General features: G+C 40.1%; 2 protein-coding genes and 1 long non-coding RNA gene across 10 annotated transcripts; 2 read left to right on the plus strand and 1 right to left on the minus strand.

Annotated features, from left to right (window-relative positions):
- Positions 1–9,633, minus strand: LOC134535091 (uncharacterized). Of its 2 annotated transcripts, none has more exons than XR_010075576.1 (3): positions 9,575–9,633; positions 3,989–4,205; positions 1–138 (listed from the first exon to the last, which is right to left on the minus strand). It is a non-coding gene; the product is annotated as an uncharacterized LOC134535091 (long non-coding RNA). The 2 variants fall into 2 exon arrangements; XR_010075575.1 differs by lacking the exon at positions 9,575–9,633 and adding an exon at positions 7,947–8,108.
- On the plus strand, positions 1,170–5,858 carry LOC134535090 (uncharacterized). Of its 5 annotated transcripts, none has more exons than XM_063373961.1 (3): positions 1,170–1,628; positions 2,762–2,958; positions 4,068–5,858. In XM_063373961.1, the coding sequence occupies exons 1-3, from the start codon at positions 1,574–1,576 to the stop codon at positions 4,131–4,133; spliced, it is 318 nt and encodes a 105-aa protein (XP_063230031.1). In that variant the 5' UTR covers positions 1,170–1,573; the 3' UTR covers positions 4,134–5,858. The 5 variants fall into 5 exon arrangements, with proteins under 5 accessions (XP_063230031.1, XP_063230028.1, XP_063230026.1 ...); XM_063373958.1 differs by having other exon boundaries at positions 1,170–1,614; positions 2,764–2,958; positions 4,068–4,351; XM_063373956.1 differs by having other exon boundaries at positions 1,170–1,550; positions 4,068–4,351.
- On the plus strand, positions 9,372–26,090 carry LOC134535088 (BTB/POZ domain-containing protein 9). Of its 3 annotated transcripts, none has more exons than XM_063373955.1 (10): positions 9,372–9,405; positions 10,087–10,326; positions 13,082–13,211; positions 15,314–15,544; positions 17,481–17,748; positions 20,037–20,256; positions 20,842–21,071; positions 22,213–22,402; positions 23,632–23,818; positions 25,027–26,090. In XM_063373955.1, exons 2-10 carry the CDS (start codon positions 10,139–10,141, stop codon positions 25,207–25,209), a joined length of 1,827 nt encoding a protein of 608 aa, XP_063230025.1. In that variant the 5' UTR covers positions 9,372–9,405; positions 10,087–10,138; the 3' UTR covers positions 25,210–26,090. The 3 variants fall into 3 exon arrangements, with proteins under 3 accessions (XP_063230025.1, XP_063230023.1, XP_063230024.1); XM_063373953.1 differs by lacking the exon at positions 9,372–9,405 and adding an exon at positions 9,779–9,876; XM_063373954.1 differs by lacking the exon at positions 9,372–9,405 and adding an exon at positions 9,836–9,905.
- The last annotated feature ends 1,316 nt before the right edge of the window (positions 26,091–27,406 follow it).

Genomic DNA, 27,406 nt, shown 5'->3' on the forward strand with positions numbered 1-27,406 from the left:
AATTTGTAAATTAACTTCGTTTCAGTGTTGATAAGCTCAGCTTAAAATCTTCAACGGTCGTGGTGTTATTGGCCTTAGATCAGGGATGTTAGACAGTGGCTCAACGAACCTGGTACAGATGTCACTAAAAGCTGGTATCTGAAAAAAAAAACTGGTACACTCCAAGATCTTACACTGAAAAAGATCCTGTAGATTTTGTTTCATATATATAAAATGATATTTATATAAACTGCTTTAATACGATATATACTATGGAAACATAAAAGGATACACACGTGTCAACAAATAAAGTATGATAAGGTTGGTAACATATTTTTTATTCAATCGGCAAAAATGTTTTATCTTAACTGAAATAGTTTCGGTACCAATATTCATAAGAAACTCCTTAAGGTATCAATCACATAATATATTGTAGTTATATAAATGTGATTATAATTTTAATCTTTCAACAAAATAAACACATATATTAATAAATATTGAGGCCATCTCATTTAAAGTAAAGTTATAAAATTGTTAATAAAAAAATTAACGTATAACAGCATGGCGGCATGGCACCGTGATCAATTTCTAGAGAACTAGCTTCTGAAATTATAAGATGGCCATAAAAACGTTAGCACCTAGTATGAATACTTTCAATTAAATTAGCACTAAAAATTTATCTTAAAATGCCGTTTTATTAATAGTATACAGATGGAATTATTACAACGCAACTATTCTAATTATTCGTCCCCGCCTAATGTTAATTGTTAATGCATGGTGCATCGCGCATGGTCGATGTTCAAAGTTGGTATTTCTGCATACCAGCACAATTTCTACTTGGTACATGGTACAAGACCCTGAAAAATGGTATATGTACCAACAAGTTGGTACGTCTAACATCCCTGCCTTAGATTGTTCCCCATGCAGGATTTTTTTTTGGGATTTTTCTGGGGAATTACAGGAAGACCGTTATAAATTATTTCAGACATAATTTGATTTCTAATTTTTTTTTCCTTTTCAAGCCTTTTTTAAGCATAAATTGCCTATACTACAAATATGGTCTAGCAAACAGAACTGCGCTACTGCAATGAAAAAACTACAAAATTTGTCATTTTGTCATTCGGGATTTTAGAATTGTTTATGTTGCCAACCATGTTATTTTAGTTCCTTCTTTGTTCTTTTTCGTTTTTCGTTCGTTGAAAAATTTAAATTAGAAATTTTGGAGGGAGTTTTGTGTACCATTACTTTGTCTATTTATTTAACAAGCTATTTACCGTTCAGTAATGAATACTAGCAGGAAGAAACGTGTCGTAATAGAACATCAGGACACCAAAGAAAATGTTTTCAGGAATGCAACGGGTACATCTCGTAAATGTCTTCATGACAGGTTTGAGTTAGAACAACCAAAATTGAAGAATGGCGGAGGAGATAACAAGCGTAGCAGCAGGTACCGCTTCAGCACGTCGGTGTTGGGCTCACCCTTCCATCCTCGCCGAGCTTTAAAATCGGGAACTGATAAGTTGATCAAGACAATTAATAATGTCCGCACTACTATTGATTCCATTTCACAGGTTAGAATTAACCTTAAATCAGCATGCGGCATGTTGACGGGTTCAGACTGAGGCCCGGCTGCAGGTACATAGCGTATAGTAGGTAGCGTAGCTTAAATCTTACATGATATTTAGGTAGAAGCTGGTTTGATGCCAGGCAGTACCGGTATTTTATGTAAGGAATGTGTTCCATTTCAATTATTGATGTTCTGCTCACTCTTATCAATGTGGCACATTCTGGTTCTCTAGTACGAACCGAGACGTTCAGCCTTGAATGTGCCCTCTGCTAACTACATGCGTAAGATTAGCCTGTTTCCTTATATGAAGAAATAATTGGTGTTACCCATCAGATTGATCACAGAACGCCACACATGGAATCAGAAAGTTGACATTTTGATAAGTGTAAATGGGAAATTACCCCCAAGTGCATACATCTGTACACATGGTTAGTTTCCTGCTTGAGGCAGTGTCTACATGGATGGAATGGGGCTGACACATAGGAGCAGGCTGCCCTACCTGAGGTACCAGCATGAAGAATGTGTGAGATAAGATGGGTTAAGGAATAGGGGAATCGGGAGAACCTTGAGAAAACTATACGCCACGTTTCCCACTTGCGAAAATCCAGGTTCGACCTCGCCGGGAATCAAACCCCGGTCGACTTGGTGGGAGGTGAGTGTTCTGACCACTTCCACCGAGCCTCTTACATGGACATAATTAAGTTTTAAAGTTTGTGTCAATAATACAGTGTCGTTTATGCGGGGTGTTGCTTTGGAAAACCTTTGTTAATTCGTGACTGGATCAGCCTGAATTCCACCGTACATCCATGTTTGTACACTATGCACTGTTGCCAACTGTATGCAAGTCCTTAACATTAGGTTTGGCTTTGTGTGACTACCAATTATTCTAACAGAGTTTTATGTTTGTATTGGTTTAATAGTATCTATTGTGCCTGGGCATGGTACATTAGGTGTGCATGTAATAGGATGGTTGAGCATGCAAAAATATTTTAGAAAAACAATAATTTTTAGTAACATTGTAGGCATACTTTTGGGCATTTATGTATAATCTATGACAAACCAATTTTGCTATAGCAAGAAAGGTTAATCAAGGACTATTCCATTGCCTTTGTTATATTAATATGACAGGCTGGAGGGATCGGTGGTGGTTCCAGTGCAGTTTCACTGTGTCAGTGCAGAGGAGAGTAACGTGTGGGGTTGTGACGTTCCACCCAGAGACTGAGGTCGTCCACGAGGCGCCGAACCCTCTTCAGCAACGACGGCAGTCCAGCCACTCCGCTGACTCCCGACGCTCGGACCCGCCGCCTGCTGGGACGCACTCCCACCAAGCTGTACAGCCCGTTCGGCATCGAGTCGCCGCCCCACCGGGGCAGAGCTGGGGCTCCGAAGCAAGACGTGTCGTCCCTCTCCAGGTCAGTGGTTCACAAGCTGGCGACTCACCTTTCCTTACAGGAATACCTCCACGGTCTATCTGTCCACGGTGGAGTAAAAAACCTTATTTGTATCGTGTCCCTTCCTTATGTATATATAAGTTACCATCAAATATTGCAAATATACATATATATATATATGTGTGTGCTTTTTTTTTAAGTTACTGATTGATTATTGATAAACAAAATGGTTGACAAAATATAAGCACTTTGTAGCAAAACAGTTATATATTTAACAATGTTTGCATACAATTCGATTTGTTTCGATTTTTCTTATCGTTTCTGATGGTTTATTCGATGGTTTCGGATAGTTTTCGGATCATGTCGCGACCCACCGTTTGGGAACCGCTGCTCCATGTGGCTGTTTTGTCATTGCCTTTATCGTCTTGTTCGCATGATTATCCTCTGTGCGTGCCGATTTCAGTTCCTGTATCTTGTTGTGTTTGCATGGATACACAAGTTAAAATGACTAGCCTTGTGTAAATGAATTTCAACTTTGCATTCTGGTTACAGAATTTTGACTTGCTGGTAAAGAGGTCACCTTTCAAAAAATTTAATTATTGTATAGTGTTTTACATCACAGTTATGCACAGAGGTTTAAGGCAACAGAATCTCTCAGATCACTTGAGTTCCATCTCGGTTTTCATAAATTTCATAAATTTGAGTCATGCCGGGATGTTGGGATGTAAATAACGATCAAAAAAATTTTTTTTAGAATTGTTACAAATTGATGAGATTTGATTTTGTTGCCTTGTGATAATGTGGGCTTATAAATCCTAAAATCTCATTAAATTTTCATATATGCTGTACTTGAACTGCAGGGTACACCTGTAAATTTTTCTTTCAAAATATTTATAATAATGAAAAGGAAAAAAAAACTCATATCCAAATGATTCCAAATGTTTTGAATTAACTTTTTATTATAATTTACAACAATGTCTTATCAAATTTTTTTTTTGCTGTGTCTCTAATAGTGTGCAAGAAATAATTAGATAAGGTTTTTGGAACTCACCAATTCAAGGGCTTGAAGGTGCAGGAGTGAACAGTAGTTGTGCGATGCCGTGATGCAGCCAACGCCGTGTGTGTGACAGGAGTGGAGTGGAGGCGTCGACGAGGAAGAAAGTTCCGCGCTGCAGGCATCGCGCGGCCCCGGGTGACGTCAGGGAGGCGTGCGGGAACGGACGTTGTGTGATGTGCACCGCTCATTACATCCACATGAGCCTGCGCATCTAGGTTCACAACTGATTATCACAAGCGCAGCTGAGCAAACCTTTTTTTGGATCATCACATCAATCCAGCATATTTTTTTACAATATTTTTTTTTTAGTGCTATTGCACAGTTACTTTTGACTAGATTAATAATGTTTTTAATTGATAGCCTTGAGAGTAAGTTTTTTTATAGTACATGTAGCAAGTTAGCTGTATATTTTTTTGTGTGTTCTACAGTATACCAACTTAATTTAAGGTTCAGTGTCACATGGGAAGTTGATAACTTTTTATGGCATTGCTTTGCTTTTAAGGGCTATTTCTGTAAATTTTAGTACAACACCGCTCTTGCATTTGTTGTTTCATCGCAAATATGTTTAACGGACTGAGGGCGTACCGGTGTTAAGGTGAGAATATCGGTGGAAATTTATGGGCGCCACCACGTGAGTGGGCACGTGGACCCGGCTGAAAGACTCTAACTCAGGGCGTTACGTGGCCCGTGTGCGGCGAGATATTTGCCCTCTTGATGTTTTACGCAGCTCCTGTCCCTAACTAAGCCCGCTCTCAGCGTCGGGCACGCTTCTAATTACCGCAGTGGGCTCTTAGGGCGTCCCACACGCCGCTGACCAGGTTAGGGACCCACGTCCCCCCCCCCCCCCCCCCCCCCCGAACACTAAACACGTAACACAGTTAATTGGTTTTTATTCTACTCACGGTACACGTCTTTACACGATCCTCCATTGATACAACTATAAAACGCCCGAGGCACGAATCAGATTATGTGAAGAGGCGAACCACGCACGTGGCCGCCTCAAGCCGTTACTTAATACGCCGATGAGATAAAAACTCCGAAGAGTGAATAATTATTACTTAAGCAGTCTCTCCGACCGAGAGAGGCCCCGAGGATGAAAAGAAAGCGATTTGAATAAATTAAGTTACAGAATTACTACTCGGTGAACCAACGGTGATGTCCTCGGGGTGTCTGCAGAGACGTCCGCTCTCGGCCGGCTGTAGGAGACTGGGGTGAGCTCATGGCTTGCGGGAGGCAACATGGCGCCCCTTCGCGCCGAACACAATTACCGTTACAATTTAGCTGTGGCGTGCCCCGGGTTACTATTAGAAAATACACAAATCCTTTTACAAAAATTATTAAATTACTTCCATGTCCAGACCGTCTGTAATAATTACTTATAAGAATACAACATGGTTCAAATGAGTTGCATGCTAGTTCCTCCGTCGCCTGCTAGGGAACGTCCTTGTTCGTGCTTTCACTTATTAAATAACAAAACATCATAAACTCGTTAATTAAAAGACACTCACATGCATAGCCATCGTTACACTGTTTTGGGGCGGAAAGAAAAAAAAGGATTACAATGTTTATTAATATATATTAGGGGTGTGGCACACTGCAGCTAAGCGCCCTCTTGCCGGGCTAGCAACACACGCACACACGAGGGGGAGGTTTGAACAGAGATGGTGGTTGGGCGGTGGCATATCGGGCTCAAAGGTGCCGCAGGCCCGGACGATGTCAGGACATTCAATAAGTGAATTATAATGGATTTAAAAAGTTGTGCTAGTGGTCGTAACTATCATTTTTATCAATAAATTTTTAGACCAAATGTATTACACCAAGTAAATATGTAAATGTTGAAAATATTTGTGAGAAAAAAAACAAATGAAGAGAGATATCGTGTTAACCTTACAGAAATAGCCCTTAAATAATTGTAATTATGAGGTAATGGAAAAAATCAACATGGCGTGTGAGGCCTAGCCTTAAGGAGAATATATATACGTTAAGTTTTAAGAACTATGTCTCGAGTCAATCTGTGTTTTGGTTGTTGATTGGAATGGCTAGCATAATCTCTTGTGCCCATTTGCATCTTTCTGAGCAGCTAACTATGAATCTGATATGAATTCAAAGCCCATCTGATTGGAATGAACATTTTAATCAACTGGCTTTTTTGTCTGTCCCTAAAATGTGATGTTAGGTCTAAACAACAATGCAACTTGATATTTTACTCTGGTAAGTTCAGTTATGGAGTGTTTGAATGTCCATGAAATATGTTTTTTTTTTTTTTTTTAATTTCAGGTCTATTAAGTTTACCAATGCAACAAATAATGTATGTTACCTGTTAATAGTTGAATGAGCTTGAGGACACTGTAAAAGTTGTCTGTCACTTAAGGTTTTACTAAATTCACATTAGGAGCTCCACGTGATTAGTTATGTCTTTCATCTGACCAGTGCAACCACTTAGCCCTGTAATTCAACAAAATGGGTCTATGCTTGGTGGTACTTCTGATCCGGCATGTTTGGGACTTTGCAGTTGCCAGATTACCGAACATGCTAGATTATAGGGCGGTATTGCTCGTGATCGCTAACGTTAAGTTGTGGAGCAAACACATATGTAAGATGATGTTTGTTGTAAAATACTGTTCAGGAGGAACATGAGGATAAACAATTCAACACAAATGGGGGCCAAAACTAAATTTCCTGTCAACTACTGCTGAAGAAATACGAAGCGTACTGATCACTAGCAAGAGATCCAGAACCATACCCAATCAATTCTGGGTCACGCAGAGCTCTTTCGACACTCAATTCTGTGAACACTTAAAAAGCATTGTCGACATTGGGTAAAAATAATAGGTATTTAGCTGGTGCCGGACCATCAGGCATTCCGGACCGTTGGACAGCAGACTGTCTGAAGTCTACTGTATTTAGGTGTCTCTTAAGGATAGTTTATTGCAAATAAATATTTTGACTGTGGTGTTTGCAGCTTGAATTAAGTAGAGTTTAGTTCTGAGACTCAAACTACTTGCAGTTCTGATTGGCAGCTGTTCTGTGTGCATAACAATCTGAAATTGAAGTGTAGCAGGTGGTGTTTTTTGGTTGTTACCAATTTGTATTAAGGAGACTAAGTCTTGTAGTAGTAGCCATGAATTTATGTCAAAAGTCAATTACATAATATGTTATTACTTTTGCCCTTAGAGTACAAATAATAATCACAGACATACATATGTTGAGGAAAGTTAATTCTTAAGAATCATGTGTGCAGTAAGAAACAAGAAAGTAATCTAATGTATAGTAAGGAAGTAACCTTGGATGTGATTTTTTTTTACATTTTACTTAAAGTAATTTCTTCAGTATTGCATAGCAGTATATAGTGTAGTTTGTATTTTAACATTTGTTGAAATAAATGTATTTTTGTATTTGCAGTATAAATAGACTTTGAATTTTATAAAGTTTTTTGATTTTTCTACATTTTCATGCATTTATTGTGTTTTGTACAAGGATTGTGGTCATTGGAAAAAAAAGATTTTGATCCTAGGCTGTCTTCATGTTCAGCAAGACATTTTCATAATTGCTGTATTTATAAATATAGACATATTCAAGTGTTGAAATGCATTTCAAATCACAAAAAACACACACATCAATTTTGCCTAATTGCAATTGAAGTGAAAATGTTTATCATTTCTTCTCTCTCCCTATCCCTAACTTGAAACCTATCCTTCATTCCTGCTGTACAGGTAGACATGTGTGGATAAGAATACCCTTGAAAACAACACAGACCAGTAAAACTTACACCAGTAGGTATTATGAAATAAACACTGTGACATAAAAGGATAGATGCTGAATGAATAATTTTTCCATAATGACAGTTGTCTCAGAAGCTGCTGCCATGGAAGATGGAGATAGCAGTTCTGTTGGAAGATTATAGCTGCACCTGTATGAAATTCCATTGTGGCATATTGGCTTTAGTACCCACCTGCCAGGTCTTGGGGCTGGACAAATCAGCTGTTCAGACTGTGGCTTAATCAGGCAATACCATGATGGGGCAAACCACAATGAAGTTATCACTTCCAGTGCTGGCCTCGTCCGACTACCAAAACTTGGCATGGAAGATTAGCAGGCCGTGGAATGCCGCCCACTACCTATAGGAATGGGTATAGAAAATAAGGTTTTGATTGTGGTAAAAACAAGTTTTGGTGACGGAACAGGCCCACCTTCAATTGCTACGTCCCATATTGAGTCGGATGGACACTGATCACTGATTGGTCCATGTGACCCTCTGATGTTGGGTGGTGTGGGTGAGGCATGAAACTCCCTGGTGCGAGTACATTGGTCAACTTCGACTTTTCGTCCCAATCTGTGTCCTTTGATAGCATAGAACAACACTCGCGATATTAGCCATTTCCTATTGTTTTGATTGGTTAAAAGGCAAATTACGGACAGTGTGGTAAGAAGTCTACAATACTAAAACAAAATGGCGATTAGTACTGTCTGTAACCAGGACTTTTCATAGGATGAAGACATTCATTTTTGCAGTGTGCTTAGACTCCATTATTTGCATCTACTCTTGCCTTGCAGAATACATATTGAACATTCACAACTTTCACAAGAGAAATGAATAGTCAAAACATACTTTTTTATGATTAATAAAAATAAAAATATTTTGGTCCTTTTTATTTACTGTGCTCTTGTGACTACTAAAAAAAAAATTTCATACATCTAACATCAGGGTAGTTTTCTCTGAAACAATGCGACTTCATTTAACAAGATAATACCAACTGCCCACAGATTTGGAATCTTGTAGAGGGGTCTGAATAGTAATTAAATCAAGATTTGCAGCCGAGGCTGGAACCAATGCTACGCTGAGGACAAATTGTAAATAAGTTGGATAAAATTGGATGGATGAGAGTTCGGAACCTGGGTTTGAATCGCAGTAACAGCAACTTCTGTTGTCATGCCTTCCCAGAGCTCTAAGTAATTGATTATTTTCATCTTAAAGCGTCGGTAGTTATACACCCAGGGTGTCCACAGTTAGTACTTTCGTACTAGATCTAGCACTTTTATAAGTTTTTTAGCAGTCAAGTACAGATCTAGTACTTTTTTCTTTAATATAATATTATTACAGTAACTCCAATATGTTTTATTATTAAATGTATTTATTTTTAAAAACTATGTAATGTGTGTTTGGTGTGATATATTTAAGTTAGAGCATTGCAATGGCATAATAACTTCCTAAATTGTTAAAACCATAAATTATAATTTAGTACTTTTTTTTCTTCAAATCTAGTACTTTTTTCTCGCCTAAGTTGGTACGAAATATTTTTTCCTTGTGGACATTCTATATACACCAGGCTTCGCAGATAAGGCAGTTAAAGTTGTGTGCAGCACTGTGCAGTAGTACATCGAGATGGGCAGCTGGAACTGACACCATTGGAGTAACAGCGATTTTGTCATTAGAGGGAGTTAACAATAAGGAGAAATGAGTCTTGCAAATTAACGCTATAATAAAAAAAAACATAAATAATACGTGCTGAAAGTTTAACGTAGTGTGCAATTCAGGAAAGATAATTGGCCACTGAATTCTGCATAATACAGCACTCTTACCTGATTTAAAAAATACAATCTTAACAACTCTGAAACAGAAATAAACACAGCCTTCGGCCAAGAACTACACACACTAACCAAAATAACACTTAAACAAATAAAACATATTTGTCATTATTAAAAACAAAAAGACACAAAATTAATATATCTATTTCTTTATCTACTCTATGAGTATATCTGCAGCAGATCAAAAAAAGAATTTTGTGTGTGGTGATTGGCCAACCCGCATGAACTTGTTTTGAAAATATGGCGTCAAATGTGCCATAGTGACGTAAGGTGTTCTGGCAAATTCCCATCTGCCCGTAAGCATTACTGTAATTATAAAAGCTAAGTAAGGAATTGGTAATTGCGTTTTGTGTTGAATATTGTGGAACATATTGTTTGCATATTACTGGTGACAGTTTTCCTGTCTCCATTACCCTAACACTGGCATTTCCGAGAAATGATTTTTTTTTGGTAAGGGAAGTTTGCATGAACATGTTTTTATACCGGACTGTTTTATTGTATTTCAGAATTATATATTGAGGTCATCTGTATTTTAAATTTTGGAATTTCTGAGTGGCCATGAGCAGCCACCACCATTGTCTTGGGCTGAATGCACCAAACGGAGAAATTCACCACATTAAGTTCTTGTCAGAACACATCGGCGCCCTTTATTTAAATGACGAATACAGTGATGTTGTTTTGAAGATCGAAGGTCAGCCTTTCCATGGACACAAAGCAATCCTGGCGGCTCGAAGTGAATATTTCAGGTATGTCATTTTCAAGTTACTTGTTTTCAATATACACATGGAATTTTATGGTAATCGTAAAGGGTAAAATTCTGACGTCGCGGCTTTTCCGTTAATAAATTAATAAAATGCAGATATTATTTTTTTTGAATACTTAAGTCTTATCTTTATTTACCCAGAAAACAGCTTTTCTAAATTCCCATTGGTTTATGAGAAATTACCATTTATTGGTTATATTAGGTGGCCTGTGCAGTGACTTGTGCTTTAGCGTGGCAACTTGAGCCTGTGGCTCTACGTGTGTGTGTGTGTGTATTTGGTATGTAGATTTGTAACATTCTTACATTGTGGCTTTTCCAGAAATTAATGATAAAATTCTGAAAATATGTTTTTTGGAACACTAAATACGTTTCTTTATCCACCCTGAAAACAGCCTCTGTAAATACCTCCTGGTTTCTGAGAAATCACTGTTTATAATACCTATGCATGGATATGGCCATTGCCATATTTTGCAGGATGGTTAAATTTACCTTTAAGGTACTTAAAATAAGAGGAATAAACTATGAAAAGGAAGAATAAACTAATGTTATGTGTTTGCAGACAAGTCATGTGCTCCAGATGATGTGAAATTCCATTTGTTGAAGTATTATTCACATGTGATGTACAGCATTCCATATTGGCCAATGTTTGGTAGTTTGTGTTGAGCTAAAAGATCTAGTGTTATTATGTGTTGAGTCAAACTGTCTTGTTGATACAATGTTTCCTAGTTCGTCAAACCATTTGATAAGTGTTGCTGTGATTTTTGGCAAAACAAATGACTCTGCATGCAATCTAAATGATATTAACACATATAGCTATTGTACTGTTTCGATTGGATAAATTGTGTTATGAAAGCGGATTGTACTGATTATTCTGAAGTAAAGATATTCTACTTCTATAGTTTGACAGATTTTTCAATCCCAGCGTATATAACACTAGGACCTAACTGTAAGTCGTTGACCTACTTGAGTCTGAGAGTGTTTCGTGTATTGAGATGTGTACCTCATACATAGTCTTGAGTGTGACAGCATACACTAGCATGCTGAAAATTAAAACAATTTTAAAACCTTCACATACCTGCTTCTCAAACGAGACCTTATCTTATCTCGGTTAATCCAGTTATGAGTTGAATCACTTTACACATGTGGATTTTATTCCTCACACAACACTTATCTTTACACTCCTTAAGTAAAAATAAGCTGTTATGATGGTGGTAACCAGCAACTACAAACTAGGTGAATATACCACTATTTACATATCATTTTTTAATATTTTTTTAGATTTTGTAAAGTGATGGATTATGTGTTTATATGAATAAAAGATTTATGTGATAATTTATCAAGTCCAGATTTTAATGACACCAAAAGCCCTATACCCCATAGGATGACCCCCCACACACTAACAGCACACCATATTGGAGGTCTGTATGCTAGCAGTAGTTTTGCTGTAATAGTGTGTGTTTTATAAACACAAGGTGATAAAGCACAATGCATGGTCCTGAGACAGAGAATCAACAAGCCTAGACTGTGTGTTGCATTGGTGGGAATAAAGTTGTAATGTATGTGTATGGTACATCAGTCATCTTTCGGCGGTTCTAAGAAACAGTTGTAAAAGTCAAAGTGAAAGAAACCAAAGCCCAAGATGAGAAATAAAATATCCTGCTGGTTCTGCAAAGTCTCATATTTCCTTTTTTTTTTAATGTCAAGGGCTTGTAAAAGATGATGAAAAAAAGAACTGCTGTCGGACACAATGTTCACCAAACAGTGAAATAAAATGGAAGTGACACAGACAGCAAAAATAACTCTATAAAGGTTGCAAGTTGCAGTGACCAATTCAAACAAGAGAAAGAAAGGCATAAACTATCACTGTTGTTGAAGTACAACTTATATTTTGAAAGTTTTATTATTGATTTGTAGTTTCATGCAGTATGTTTTAATGAATTGTGTATATTATTTTAAAGGAGTGTGATTGTATTGAGATCTGTTGTTAATTAACGTGATTTATAATGCGTTATCTTTTTGTTATGGCCATGTTTTTCTATTAGTAATGATTTTTTTTTATCACTGATAGTTGATTTAGAAGATTGTAAGCTAATCAGTTTATAATCCCTACACATAACCATTTAGTTATATGTTAAGAAAAGAAGTTGTTTAGGTGGAGGTGTGTTACACTTGCAAGTGCATGTAGGTACAATCCAGTGAAAGTTCACTGCTACGAGTGAGTGGAGTGAGTGGTTGGGACACCTCATGTTAGATATTGTGTAAAAACCACGGATGTGAGCAAACGTGTACCGACAGAATGATAATGATGTAAGCTTCAGTGTACTGCATTACATGACGTAAGGACGTCATGCGCCAGCGGCAATGTCGTCGTACGTTGTTCCTGTTGTTGTTGTTGTTGTTGTTGTTGTGTACCCGTGTTTAAAACACACACACACACACACCCACTTGTAAGTTGTCACAAAAATATCTTGTAGTGTAGATGTTATCTGAAAACTATAACTTAATAGGTATAGTCAAGCATCATTTCATATGATAGCACGTACTGCATTTTAATTGTTATGGTTATGTTGGTAGCATGCCAGATGTGTTTCTTTGATTTTCTGTTGATTTTCGTTGGCAAGTTTTTCAGAATTGTTGTGGTGAATGCCTTTGCAGTTTTTTACTGTCTCCTCTTTGCTCAGTAGCTAAAGGATACATGATTGTATTATTTGTTAGTTTGTTTGGTTTTTTTTTTCCAGGGCTCTTCTTTTCGGAGGGATGCGAGAATCTCAGCAAAGTGAAATAGAACTAAAAGGAACGACACTCGCGGCTTTCAAATGCTTGCTGAAGTACATCTACACTGGCCACATGTCGCTTACGAGTTTGAAGGTACGACCTGACAACTGGGGCATCGTGCTTGCCGAGGCCGCGATGGCTTGTGCCTGCCTTCTGTTTCGAAATCAGTACAAGTACACGTGTAGTGAAAATGCAATTATCGTTTTCCCATAGAATCAAATTACTAATACTACATTCAAGGTAAATTTGTAATCGTGGCTTTTGGGAAATAAATAAAATAATAACTAAGCGAAAAGGGGTTTTAGGTTAATTCAGCTACATTAATAATGTGTTGAAGCTTTGTTAGAATTGTAATAATTTGTGCATTATTAATGTATCTGGCCTAACCAAACTAACCTTTCACTTAATATGCAATGCACCTTATTTTCCAGGAACTGCGACACTACACGTTAACTTAATTTGACTAGTATTAGAAATTGATTTAAAGGGATGGTTTCTAACTTTGATATTAGGATACTATAATGTCTTAATAACTGGCAAAAAAAAATATTTTACTAACGTAAGTAGTAGGCTAGTTGTAAACAACGTACAGATGATATTCCTGATTATTTAAAGGCGTATGTAAGTGTGAAACATGATCTACCATGTGTAAGCAAATACATTAATTTATTAATCACACGTATTTTGAAGCGCGTGTGATCATCCCTATTCTATATGCACCTTGACTTTTGAGGGGCGGGGGGTTGTCTAGTAAGTTAAAAATCATTGTTTTGTGTCAAAGGTCCATTACGGGACTTAAATAATTATGTTAAGCAGTCTGCCACTTGGAGTAGGTAGGCCTCAAAGAAAAAGAAAATGGTTTAAAATATTGAGATGAATGGTGGATGTTATCAGGTCAGTTTTACCAGAGTTGATGTCTTTGAGGTGCAGTGGTTGCGTCCTATTCCTGGCGGTGGTCGAGAGAGACTGGTGACTTCCAGATTACCGTTAAATCATGTCGTTGGTAAAGACATAGCAATATACTTATATCACTCCAGTCTTTGTATTTTATTGCTAATAATTAATCATTTGTATGCGAAATTAAAGTTATTATTTTTATTAGGCCAAGTAAGTACCTACAACTTCTAATGTGCGTATGTAAGTACACAACCATTTTTTTTTCAAATATTCCCATACAAGCGCAAAAATATGTGTTATGAAAAGTTATCAGGACATTGTTTATGAGAAAGTATGCGTAACTGTGACATCCGGAAGGACTGGATGTTTCTTTGCTGTGTTTGCAATAAAATTGATCACTTGCGCTCCCATTGCGACAGATGGTCTGTTTGTGGCAGTCTCAGAGGTGAAGTGCACTAGAGGGAACTGAGGAGGTCCTATCAACTCTCGGTAAGAGTCGCTCTGGACAGTTGCAGTTGGGTAGACTTACGACAGGTGTACACCAGGGGCGTAAGCTTAGCAGTTACTGTGAAGATCATGTATCTTGGTGGATGCAGTTGTTGTTTTCAAAGAATCTGGTAGCTCTTTTCATGTCCAGGATTTAATACAGAGTGATAATTCATCCTTGGGGTGACCACGAATACCTCCTGAACTATTTCAGGACCTTTTTAATTACATTTTATGACGTTTTGAAAGCACAGGTAGATTTTTATATGTAACAGGCAAATTTTAATTCATCACGAAATAGATGTAATATTTGGAGGAATATGTTGCTTCTTATCTTAGAAAACTAAAATCTTTCCAGAGGTAATTCCCACGTGATTCAAGTGAACGGTCTCCATCTATTTATATTTAATACGTGAGTACGTATTGAAGTGAGGCAGCAAAAAACAAAATGCAAGTTAGTGAAAGGCTGCTGAAAAATTTATGTTTTGCGGCTTCCAGAATTGTTACTGTTCTCTTCAGGACTTTTTTCTGTGTCTTGCGGACACCTTGATTATTGGTGTATTAAAATCGGATTTGTGCCCAACTAGTAATTTCCATGTAATAATTTCATTACAAATGTGTGTTTTTTTGAGTGCGTGTCGAAACGAAGGTACTCGGCGTTGGTTGAACGAGGTAGATGTGACGGATGACGCCGGCAAGTGGTGAGCCAGTGCTTGCCTCCTGCGTGGAAGGCAGTGATAGGCTGTGTCCCTTGCTCGTCCGTGCTAGAGGCCAACGTGTGTGAGGGTTACGGCACGGTGTGTGCGGTGCAGGAAGACGTGATCCTGGACGTGCTGGGGCTGGCCCACCAGTACGGCTTCGTGGACCTGGAGGCGTCCGTGTGCGACTACCTGCGCGACGCGCTGCAGGTGCGCAACGCCTGCGCCGTGTTCGACGCGGCGCGGCTGTACCGGCTGGAGCGCCTCGCCGAGGTGTGCCGCGACTTCCTGGACCGCCACGCGGCGGAGATCATCCGCCACGACTCCTTCCTGCAGCTCTCCCCGGTGAGACACGCACCACACCGAAACACACATTCCTACTTGTAGGAACAATAGCACCTGTTGGAGGCCGAGCCGCCATCTTCGTGTTAATGCTTGCTCCTAGGAGTCCTAGTATCGCATTGTGTGCATATTGTCTGCAAGAGGACGCTGCCACAGTCTTTGTATTTAATGCTTGCCAGTGTTACTTGTTCCTTCAGAGTTTATCATTCATTTCACTACAGCAGCGGTTCCCAAACGGTGGGTCGGGACCCACCAGTGGGTCGCGAGCTCGCGACTCAATCCTAAAACTATCAGAAACCATCAGAAAAGATAAGAAAAATCGAAACAAATCGAATTGTGTGCAAACACATATCTTTTGTTAAATAAATGTTTTGCTAAAAAGTGCTTATATTTTATATTGTCAACCGTTTTCAGACTGTGGAGGGATTCTTATAAGGAAAGGTGGATCGCCAGCTGAAAAAGTTTGGGAACCACTGCACTACAGTGTTTCCTGTTTCCCATTGGGTTACACATATGTAATGGTCTTTTGAATAAGATACCTACTATTACTACTGTTTTAATATCATTGGGCTGTATATTAATTTTTCTCTGTTATTCCCTCCAAAACTACATTGACGTTCGATAATCTAGAAAAATCGTTAATCCAGCGTGGTCGTGTACCGAATGTATGCTGGATTAAAGACCATTTTCTCTACTTTATTTAATCTACAGATGTTCGGACATACATTATATTGATAAGCAGTATTTTATATTTCAAAAGCACAATCTCTCTATAGCAGATGATTTTGAAACTCACCAGAAATACGTAACGCTATTAACTATATCATATAAAACCTTTTTCCCCTCCATTTACCCTTTGCATTTGGCAATATTGCCCATGTCAGTGATAGTTGAAAAAGGCACGACAAAAAAGAGAAAGGCCTGGTAAGTCCAAAATGTCAATAATTTTTTTCTGTTTCCATAAGCTTTCTTAATGTATTTCATAGAGCGAAACATTTCAATCATAGTAGGTAATGGCATGGTTTGTTAAAAATTCAATGTGTCATTAAGTATAAGTGCAGATTTTACTGAGAACTGAGTTTGAAAATAGTTTAGCATGGTAACTTAAAATTTATTTTATATATATCCAATTAGTTTTATATTAATGAAATTAACTCTACACTTTTTTGTTAATGTTTATTCATAGTAGCACTATGTATTTTTTTACCTTATATATATATTGCAAAATATTTTCATCTACAATAGGGATGATGCTTTATTTTTGAAGTTATATTTCTTTAGGCACTGTATGAAAAAATAATGCAAGTGAAGTTCTGCGATACGTGTGCAACATGTAATAAAAATGACAGGATATAAAAAAGCTACATGAGTTATTTTCCAGTGTATTTTTATAAGTGAAGTTGTGTTCCCATATTTATGTATTGATTTTCATTTTTAATTAGATTTCATCTGGATTATTTTACTAAATTAAATGATTTTAATTTTTGTATTAATATTCAATACTGAGTATTTATTTAAATTTTATAATTTAATAGAATAGTATATACTATACAAATCGTATTTATAAAATCACTCTAGTCCTTTTATTATTTTATTTCTCTTAATTATTTTTTTTACTATGCCAGGTAAGTATAACTTCTAATGCGCGTACGTAAGTGTAGACACACATTTTTTCTACGTCAAAAAGTTTTAGATGGTTGAATTTGTTGTATAGCAAATTTCTTTGTATCTGTGTACATCAGACAGGCTGACTAGCCGATTCAAGTGAGGAGAATGTAAGCAATAAGTTCGCAGGTTAGTAAAAGGAGTGATGTTTTCTTTTGCCTTGAATCGCAACCATGCGAGTCGGCCTTTGAAAGAGTTTCGCGTGGTCAGCATGCCGGAACAATACGGCCGTGGAGAAGGTGAGCGAGCGTGTGGTCGGGCTGTGCCGGGGCAGGACGCGGTGAAGGAGCTGACGAGCCGCGACTCGTTCTTCGCGCCCGAGGCGGACATATTCCGGGCGCTGCGGGACTGGGTGGCGGCCAACCCGGGCTGCGGGCAGGCGGGGGAGATGGTGGGCGCGGTGCGGCTGCCCCTCATGTCGCTGGCGGAGCTGCTGACGGTGGTGCGCCCCACGGGGCTGGTGGGGCCCGATGCCATCCTGGACGCCATCCACCAGGGCTCGCAGCTGCGCGACTCGGAGCTCGCCCACCGCGGCCGCCTGCGTGAGTCCTCCATCCTGCCCGCCGTCCCGCGTTCCTGTGGGCGTTCTGGTTTCCAGGGGCGTAGCCAGGGGGGGTTTTAGGGGTTAGCACCAAATCTTTGATTAATTTCTTATTCATCACTCAAACAAATTTCATATTAAAATTAATAAAACTTTTAACATTACAATATTTAAAATTAAGTACCGAAAACTGCTAAAATAGCACTATTTTACACCTTAAAATCCAAATTTTCCCGGGGGAGGACCCCCCCACCCCCCGCTTTAATACGGGGGAGCCATGCTTCTTAACACCCCCCATACACAAATCTTGGTTACACCACTGCTGGTTTCTATTATTCAAATGACACGCACATCAGCGTAGATGGATTACTTTTCTCACAGTGAGTTGGGGATGAAATACCTGATCAAATTTAATTAAGTTTGTCAGTAAATTGGGTATATGTGTGAACGTTTGATTATCTGTGTTAATTTGTACCTACTTATGCCTGTATAGTAGAAATCCTGTAAAAAAAAAAAACAGGATTATCTGTTTCATAGTAAGGGCTGTCCTCAAATTTGGTCTGCACCGTATATTCGTCTTCAGTAGAATTCCGAGCGCAAGTTGTCTTTGTGTACCGTCTCTCAGCTTATTGGAATGTAAACAATACGGCACTGTGTCCCCACGCTGTCTTTCTCTTGCCTGCTGGAGAGGGGGCATTTGATCTGTCCTCTCTCTCTCTCTCTCCCCTTCCCCCATCTCGATTATTCAACTTTTCCACCCTTCAGCAGCAATTTATTCTTTCTTATCAGGTTTATTGTCCTTTCATAAAACAAGCACGCAGGGAAACTTGTGTCAGACTGGAGGAATACATAAGTAGAACTTTATGTACCAATTCTCCGAGGCGTGCTGTTCACAGACCTTACGCAGGAAAATTTCCACATTTCAAAGATGGATGCAGCAATACATGTGCATCTTGCGGAGCTATTGCTGCAGTGTTCGTCGTGAAATGTTGTAGTTACAAGCGTGGGAAATAATTTGCAGGAGAAAACAATGTTGTTGGCGTCATGAAAACCTATCGTGATAAGACACAAAAGTTCAAGCTCATTTTCAACAGCCTAAGAGGGAAAGTTAAATCTTCACTGCTCAAGATAAGATCGAGTAAACCGTGCAAACTCAAATTCTGATTAGTTTGTTCAAAGATTTTTCGGTGTCCTTTCCTCCAGCCGAATGCCAGCCAATCATGTCACTTGCGGTGCCTGCCGGACTGATGTGCTCGCAGAGAGTAGCATAGTGGCACGTGTGACGAACAAGATTGAGACTGGAGACTTGTAGCCGCTGTCATGGCATCCCCCTCAGGTTTAAAGTGTGACATGTGACAGCTGAGGGGGTGGGTGACCGAAGGGTCGGACCGAGCAGCTCTCTGACACTGTAACAGGGTGGTTTAAAAACGGCCAAGCGAAGAAGTGTGCCGGAGCGATCCGTCGTCTTTTTTACAGCTTCAGAATATGACTTAACTAATAACTAAACTAAATTTAAGCATGGATAATCTGAACATCGCATATTCCGGGCGTGGAAAATTGAGTGTGTACTGTATTGAAATGATGACTTGAGGTACCTTCTGAATTCCTTATTTGATACATAATTACATAAAAAAAAACTATTCTGTAACTTGAAAGAAAAAATATTTTTAATAAATTTATGCAAGCTTAAAATATAAAAAACTTTTTTTTGTACGATTAGTTGTCAAGTTACTTTGCTAATATCTCTGTGACTGTCCGTAAAGATGATGAAATTTATGTATTTTGTAATTGTTACTTAATTGTATTAAAATAATCCTCTAAATGATGATATTTTCGCTTGACTGTGTTATTTAAAATTCATTATTAGAGACCCGTGAATTTTCGCGGATTCATTTCGTGTTATGCTAAAATTCAAATAATTATACCTTAGTGCTGCTTCTGTCATTGGTTCTCTGTTAATCTGGAGGACTGAGGGCCAATTAGAGACCCTCACTCGTAGAAATGACGAATCACAGGCCACCCAGTCGAGACGACTCACAAGTCAACAGTCAAATGAACAGTTGGCATTTGCCCGAGTGTGTAGAGGATATTGTGGAGTCTATCCTGGAGGTCATTGAATCCGCGAAATTCACGGGTCTCTAGTCATTACACACAGGGGTATTTTTATTTTAAAGCTCCCACATGCAACAAACGAAATAAGTCGAGTCATGATGAGGTTACAGTAGCCTGGAACAGACGAACAGCAGTGCGATGCACCGCGGGGTGTGACCGGCGGGACGTGTTGCGCAGTGCCGGAGGAGAACGTGGCGCAGCCCCGGCACGGCACGCAGGTGCTGCAAGGAGAGATGCGCAGCGCGCTGCTGGACGGCGACTGCAGCAACTACGACATGGAGCGCGGCTACACGCGCCACGCCATCAACGAGAGCGGCGACCCGGGCATCCTCGTCAAGCTGGGCACGCAGAGCATCGTCAACCACATCAAGATGCTGCTGTGGGACCGTGACGAGAGGTCAGCGTCCCCCCACTCCACTGTTCCTCACCTCTCCGCATTTCATACACCAGTTCGTAAACACGCTAGTTTGAGAGTAATCAAAGGAAAGTCGTACTAAAGAAAATGGGAAACAGTCGTGGGGTTGGTGAAAGACTGAATAATTTTTGTGTCGTGATTCTTGCAGAGAAACTATGGCTTATCCAGGGAAAGATGGAGTTAAAGTGAGGGAAAATGCGTACTCGTGGTATAATTAACACTGCGAAGTCTTGCATCACGTGTTAAAGTGTTATATTTTTGTGTAAATTGTTCAAGTTCGAGAGTCGATGTAACAGTTGTTCCAAATATATTAAGTCCTCTTATGTGATAATGAATCATCAGAACAATATTTATTTAATGATGATTAAATTGTAATGTAGGCTTGGATGTGTAATATTTTGTTAGTTCTGTTCAGTATTCATGTGGGTAATATTTAGTTTTTCTAATGTTTCACTGAAATTGAGTAGCTGGTTACTTGTCGCTGACCTTCTAAGAGCCAGAGTTTCAAGCGAAGTGAGCTAGGGCTAGGACCGCTGATGTGCGGGTCTTGCCCGGTGGTTGCCGCAGGTCGTACTCGTACTACATCGAGGTGTCGGTGGACCAGAAGGACTGGGTGCGGGTGGTGGACCACACCAAGTACTACTGCCGCTCCTGGCAGTTCCTGCGCTTCCCGGCCCGAGTGGTGCGCTACATCCGGGTGGTGGGCACCTACAACACCGTCAACAAGGTGTTCCACGTGGTGGCCCTGGAGGCCATGTACACCCACGCCGAGGTCTCGCTCGACCAGGGCCTGATCGGTGAGCGACGGACGCCCGACTGCCTGCTCTCGTCTCTCTTTCACTCGAATTGACGTGACAACGTCTAATAAATCGATGAACCCTGGCTGCACGCACGGAAAAGTGTCCCGTTACGCTGTGTCCCGTTACGCTCATTGTACGCTTGTGCCGCATCTATTTCTCTTCCACTCGATTGGAACAACCATCGATTTGACTTTTTCGAGGCACATTAAACTTGAAACACTCCCATTCGATTCCTACTTTTCCTATCATCGTCCTATCCTTAACAGAATAACACAGATTGGAAGAAGTTAAATAGCAAACATGTATAAAAGTTATAGTTAAAATAATATGTTCGTTAAAGTAATAAACATATTTGATTTAATGAGTGCAAATAAAAGTAAATTTATCAATTAAATTGTAGATTTCATTTCACACCTTCTTTGTATCCATACAAAATAGTGATAAGTCAATAAAAAATGATTCAATTTTATTCATAAAAGTATGCAATGTTTTGTTATGTCGTCACGTTAAACTATCGTCCGTAAACCAACTTTGCAGACAACCAATTTTTTTTTTAAAACAGAGGATTTTGATGCTGTGGTTTTTATTTTTATAAAAGCTGTTTTGTGATACTTAACTCCACCAAAATTGTTTCTTGGCTGTCGAAATCGTAAAAAAATTTGAGAATTTTGAAATGCCGGGTAAAATTAATTAATATTTTTTGAAAGAAATTCAAACCATTTCTTGAAGTAGCCAGTGGCATTGCATGCAGTTAAACAGTATGGCGGGGGGGGCAAAGGTATTTTGCCCCCCCTTTGAAATCTTCAAGTGGTGGCAAAAGGGGGGGGGGGGGGCAAAGAAAGTGCTGTGTAATCAATTTTTAGATAATAAAACTGCTTAAATAGCACCATTTTCCACCTCGAATTACCATTTTTTTTCCCGGGGGAGGACCCCCCCGGACCCCCCGCTTCAATAGGGGGGGGATCGATGATTCTTTATAAAAAGGTATACTGCCCCCCCCCCCCCCTTTGGAAATTTAGTTGTTGCGCCCCTGAGTATGGGCTGTATATATTTTTCATTTCGTGAAAGTTAAGCAATTGAGTTGGTCTGTAACCACGTTGACCTGAGACGGGAGGCACCGTGTGTGTGTGTGTGGCAGTGCCGAAGGAGAACGTGGCGACGGTGGAGCGGAGCGCCACGGTGATCGAGGGCGTGAGCCGGGTGCGCAACTCGCTGCTCAACGGGGACGTGCACAACTACGACTGGGACTCGGGCTACACGTGCCACCAGCTGGGCAGCGGCGCCATCCTGGTGCAGCTGGGCCAGCCCTACATGATCCACAGCATGAGGTGACCGCTCGCTGCATTCCGCTTTCTCCTTTCCTCGCTTGGAAACAAGTCCCCGCAGAATTTACACAACACACAGACACACACACACACACACACACACACACATACATATATACATAGAATTCCAAGTTTTAAGAAAAATAAAAGAAGTACACTAGAGTCCCGTTACAGCGAGGTTCCGGGTTTGATCCTCGCTATAACCGTGTCCTCGCTATAACCGAATTGGACAGATTTTGGCCCCCAAAAAATAAAAATTAACCGAAAATAGTATAAAAATTGGGTTTAAACCTGTATAATTGGAAAATAACAGGTTATATTAACGAAATCTTACTTTCTGTGAGCAGATGTGTGAATTCTCTTTAAAACAATACCCCACAAGTACGGATGCGATCACCGATTGCGTCAAAATAACCAGATACCCTAACATGCCACGTAAGTATAGCATCTCAGCCCGCGGCCGACGCAGCATTGTCCTGCTATCTATTGTCGACGCGGGCTGTCTGCTGGCGGCTATGTTGGTTCGGGATGTAGCTAACAGGCGGCGCTAGTGTAGCGCGACGATTTAATTCCTTACAAAAAAGACGTAGTCAGAAACGAAACAAAGGGACTGCACTCTTTGTAGCCTAGCGGTTGCATTACACACGCACATATCCCCAGCACGTTCAGCATTTGTTATACTGAGCTCACAGGAATAGAATAATATTAATGAACAGACAACTAACGGAAGTTTGATAAAAGAAAGGACGGGATTCTATTTTTAAAGCCACGCACTTAGGTGGCGACTGCAAGGCTGAAGAATGTGACAGGTGTCAACGGCAAGATGTCTAGTGGCGAGCGAGAGGGGTGGAGATAAATCAGACAAACAACCAAAGCGCGCTTGACGCGATCACGCCGTAAATTCCTCAAAAAGATCTTGTTATAGCCGTGTTCTCGCTATAACGAGATTCTAGTGTATATTCCTACATTTAGGATGTAATGAATTTATTTTTGTCACAAATGTTCCCTGACGTGCAAAATGAACATTCTCAGGGAATTGTGTCTCGCTGGCGGATGCAAACATTTCTTTGATAGCTTCTGTGGAGAGGAATGATGATGATGGAGCCCTTGTCAGCTGCACAGGTGCTTGTGTTTGAATATCTCTTCCCTCCCTGACCGTGGGACGGTGGGACTGCCAGGGAGTGGAGTGTCGGCTGGCGGATTGATGCCTGTGTGTTGCCGCGACGGGCCAGGCTGCTGCTGTGGGACATCGACGGCCGCAGCTACCACTACTACGTGGAGGTGTCGGTGAACATGTGGGACTGGGTGGTGGTGGCCGACAAGACGCGCGAGAGCTGCGAGTCCTGGCAGCTGCTCACCTTCAAGCCGTGCCCCGTGGTCTTCATACGCATTGTGGGCACGCACAACACCTCCAACGAGGTGCGTGCCCCTGGGTTTTTGAAGGTGCTAAAAGGTGTATTTTAGGCATATTTCTTTCCTAAATATTCTAATTATAGTTGGTTGCAATATATAATTTATTTTTTCTAAAAATTATTTTCAGAGAACAAATTTGCAAAAACACAGTTAACATATCTGTAATCGATATCGGACCTGATTTTGATTTTACACGAAGATCGAATTAACAAGTACTCACGTTACCACGATAGGAACAAATGCACCATGGGCAACATATGGGTTGTATCACAGAAATCATATTTTTAATATGACTACGAAACTTAATATATTATTGGGGGGGACGTGTCCCCCCCATCCCCTCGGTTGCGACGCCCATGCTGTAAAGTATAAAATTTCAGGTCCCAACAAGATGCTTTGCATTTAGTAACGGTTCATAAATTACTTTCAGCATTAAGTACTAAAACTGGGTTTTTGAAGGTACGTTGTAATGAGATTTAACTGTGTACTTTTTTTTTTATTATTTACTGTATCGTTTGGACTGCGAATTTCAGTTTGAAATTACATACTAGAGAGTGCAGCGTTCGTAGTGTTAAGGAGAACCAACAATATGTTAAATTGTTAACGTAATTTGCTAATAAATTACTACTGGTATTTTTAAAGTGGCAATTATGTATTGTTTTGAATATTAAATTTTACAAAAAAAGTGTATGCCAGGAAAGTTTCTGTTCATAAAGTTTCAGTTGGCACACCAGTACCCAATATGCATAGTACCTCCCCCAATGTTCTCAAAAGTGAATATACAAGGGTGCATGCTACCCCACATGTGGGCCTCTCATCTTGACGACTTCAGCTGGTGGGTACAGCAGAAATGCGCGTTGGACTTTCTCAACCTGTTAAATTTTCAGTCTGAGATGCACACACTTTTGCCGCATACTAAAACATCTTTGTATTATATAACAACCATACTTTTTGTATTCAACAAATTACGTAGCACTGTAACTCTTTATGTAAATTTCTATGGACTGTGAAAACACTTTGTATTAACAGGGTTTTTACTAATGAGGTTTCACTGTGTTTTAATAATGATATAACTTGATTTGTATATGAAGTGCTAAGTACGGGCATTTTATATCCACGAGTCTAACGGCAACTGTTTGCGTATTTACATGAAAATATTAGTAAATGTACGTACGTGGCTGAGGAGAGGGACGAAGTGGCGCGGTGTGTCGCAGGTGTTCCACTGCGTGCACTTGGAGTGCCCCGCGCAGTGCGACGGCCCGCCCGAGCCCGCCCCGGCCCAGGACGCGGCCGTGCCCGTCAGCACGGCAGGCGCCGGCGCCACCAGCGCCACCGTCACCGTGGTCGCCACCAGCGCCACCGCCACGGCCGACCAGCAGGCGGACGAGGACTCGTGATCGCGAGGCCCCGGGCTCGTCTCCCCCTGCTGCCGCTTCCTGTGCGTGACGTGAGCTCCGGGCGGCCCCTGCTCCGCGTGGCCTCGCGGGAGTTCATATTGTACCATAGTAGAGTAGCCCTTGCGTGTACGTGTACATTATATGATACTTTGTACCTGATCGAGAGTGATGTGTGTTTTTAATTGTTCCCATCTTCATACTGCGAGGGAATGTAGTTTGTTGGTTGGGTAACTATTCTGTAGCAGCATCACATTCAGAAACAACTAAATTTTTTTGTTTTATTTTGTTGAAATATAAGTTTAGGGTCTGTTAAGTATATATTTTTATTGACATTTTAAATTTATGCAGTTTCACAATAGAGTAAATTCCTAAAAAATAGAAAATGCATTTTGTTCCTTGAAAACCAGGAAATGTGCATGAATATAATCCGATTTTGGTGGTCACACCGAATACGTGCACAGTTAGTACCTGGTGAGACAGGATCTGGAGTGAGATACTGCAAGCAAGAGCAGGAGCACAGGACTGGAGTGAGATCACGGGAAAAGCAAGAACGAGATGGTATGGCCATGTGCAGAGAATGGGAGAAGACAGGCTGCCCGGGAAAATGACAGGGTTGAAGTACACAGGAAGAAGACCCCAAGGAAGACCGAGGAGGAGGTGGGAAGAGCAGATAGTTAAAGGAGTACAGGAGAGAAGAGAAGAATGGAACAGAGTGGAGGAGGAATGGTGAAGTGAGAGATGAAGATGTAGGTATTTTACTTTGCTGACCCGGTCACAGGCTGGAAGCAGTTGAGGATGATGATTTATAAAGAATCAATGTATTTAAAAATGTATACTATTTAAATAAATTAATGTTTTATAATAAAGACTTCAACATTTGAGGTTATATGTTTTTTTTATTAGGTATACAAATCACATCAAAGTAACTATTCAGATTATTTATCATATTTTCCTTATCTACTCATGTTAAAATGATACATATTGGCACTTCGATAATCTGGGAATATTAACTGTCGTGGCCCTGGTACAGAGTGTCAGATTAAAAGGTTTTTACATTATATTATTAATATTAATTAAATTAATTCAAGTACCATCTGCAGCACCACCATTGAATTCTGGTGAGTATGCAATAAAGGGGCTAGAATGCAGGATTATACTTAAGCAACAGTGTTTTTAAAAGTGTTGGCATATTTGTGCGTTTGTCATAGCTACACTGCACCTTGATGCCTGTCAGTCTTAAGAGGCGCATGCAGACTAGTCATGGCTATGACAAGTAGACCAAATTTGTATGAAACTTAACCAGGAGAAAGTGATTAGTTCCACTATCATAATTTTCATTGTTTCATATTCCACATTATTAACGGTTATTTAAGTACACTGCTGACACATCAATGACTACAGAAAATAATCTGATTGGTTAAGAGCGAGAAAGGGTTTAATATAGGCAGTACACTACAGGGAATATTTAATATTTTACAGATCATTTGTAAGCATGCGGAATAAAGGAAATATATTTAAACATAGGTAGGTACCTGCAGTTACTTTAATGGAGTCCCTCCATCACGAAGTGCTGAACAGTTAAATACAGATGAATACAGAACGTTGTATACTCTGTCTTGTTAGTATAGCCCCCCTCTGGTCAGTAGCCTGTGTGTTTGTATTGGGGGTGTTTATTCATCCCCGATCGACCAGAAGTCGCTGGAGCAACACGCATCGTGCAACTGGGGCACATGGCAACTTGCGGGATGCATTGCTTGCTCGGCCTTGTGGGAGTCACCTTGTGGTTCAAGCAGACAGGACACTGGAGCTGTGGATGTGTACCATCGTTAACTTCGCATGACGTCAGTCTACTTATAGGGGCGCCATCTTGGATCTGTTGAGAAGTTGCAAATCTCCAGAATTACCTGGCTCTGTATCTGCAATTCAAATACTAAAAGACAAAGGTTTGCATCACTCGTCACCCACGCCCTCAGGGCTCTGCTAACACCAGATTGGCTCTTGCCTCATGGTGGGACTTGCCAGCCGTCTAAGAGAACCAATGGCATGTCGGGGCACATGCCTCCGGGCACTGCACCTGTTCTGTCAGCAGGACTTGGCCTTCCTGTAGTATTTCTTCAAGGCAACTTTTTGAAGTGACACTACTAGTGATAGGTAAGATCCCAATTTTCTTGAATCCAAATCTCTATTTTGAATACCA

The sequence above is a fragment of the Bacillus rossius genome, chromosome 8, assembly GCF_032445375.1.
Source record: "Bacillus rossius redtenbacheri isolate Brsri chromosome 8, Brsri_v3, whole genome shotgun sequence".
In the NCBI taxonomy this organism is placed as follows: Eukaryota; Metazoa; Arthropoda; class Insecta; order Phasmatodea; family Bacillidae; genus Bacillus; species Bacillus rossius.